Consider the following 928-nt stretch of genomic DNA (forward strand, 5'->3'; position numbering starts at 1 on the left):
CATCCAGCTGAGGGAAGCGGGTATATATTCCAACATCGGTTGAGCGGAGCGATGCTGACAGTCTCGTCCAGTGTTGAAGAAATATATGTTCGCTTCCCTCAGCTGAGCTGAAAAGTTTTCAAAGTTAGTTATAGGAATTGAGGTAGGAGCAGGCGGAAATCAATGAGAATTTGCTGGAAGTTTCTCATTGTCATCAACACATGTAGTTGACCATGTGCATATTCTCCCGCTTTGGTTCTGTCAGGCTTTCCAAAATCTCCGTTTTTGCTTCCTGGGCACATCGACACACGTTCGGGCTCAGTAGGTGGACAGCGACCAAAGGCTTCTGTCAAGTTCATGGCACCTATCAGTTTCAAAAGTGTGGCTATGTCGAATGGCGCGGCGAGTGTTGAGTCGACATTAGAGCAATGCGACATTGCTGTAATTGATGATGTTTTCAATGAGACGGCTCTTGAGGTGTGGAAGAACTCGTTGCTAGGGAGAAAGGAGTTTTCAATTCAGGAGGCGACCAGACGTGGAGTCATTGTAGCTCCCACGGCGTGGATTGAAAGATGTGCTGCTGAGGGCCGTACGGTTCCAATTGAAGGGGAATTCAAGCCTAAGTCTATGCGAGAGATCCTCAAGCAAACTAAGGTCTTTTTCGTAGAACACTTTTTACTGTAACGAGATCGAACTGATCGATAGTTGGCTGGGAGCTGACTGTCTTGACTTGTGTCGTATACTAGTGTTATCATCTATAACTATACTCACCATTCATGGATATATTAGTGTTATCACCTAAAATCATACTCGTGTCACCATCTACTTAGCGGTGGTGTTTTGTATAGCAGAATATGTCAACGTGTTGGTGGAATTCATATCACTTTGAGTCAGTGTTGGAGTATATGTTCGTTTCCCTCAGCTGCTGAGCTCAGAAGTTTCCTCACTA

The 928-nt window shown here is 45.0% G+C and overlaps 1 protein-coding gene across 1 annotated transcript; it reads left to right on the forward strand.

Annotated features, from left to right (window-relative positions):
* Positions 1 to 336: 336 nt before the first annotated feature.
* On the forward strand, positions 337 to 663 carry Pmar_PMAR012205 (hypothetical protein; the record flags this gene model as incomplete). Its single annotated transcript, XM_002766386.1, has 2 exons — positions 337 to 456; positions 502 to 663. 2 exons carry the CDS (start codon positions 337 to 339, stop codon positions 661 to 663), a joined length of 282 nt encoding a protein of 93 aa, XP_002766432.1.
* Between the last annotated feature and the right edge of the window lie 265 nt (positions 664 to 928).

This window comes from Perkinsus marinus, assembly GCF_000006405.1.
Source record: "Perkinsus marinus ATCC 50983 genomic scaffold scf_1104296972936, whole genome shotgun sequence".
Classification (NCBI taxonomy): Eukaryota; Perkinsozoa; order Perkinsida; family Perkinsidae; genus Perkinsus; species Perkinsus marinus.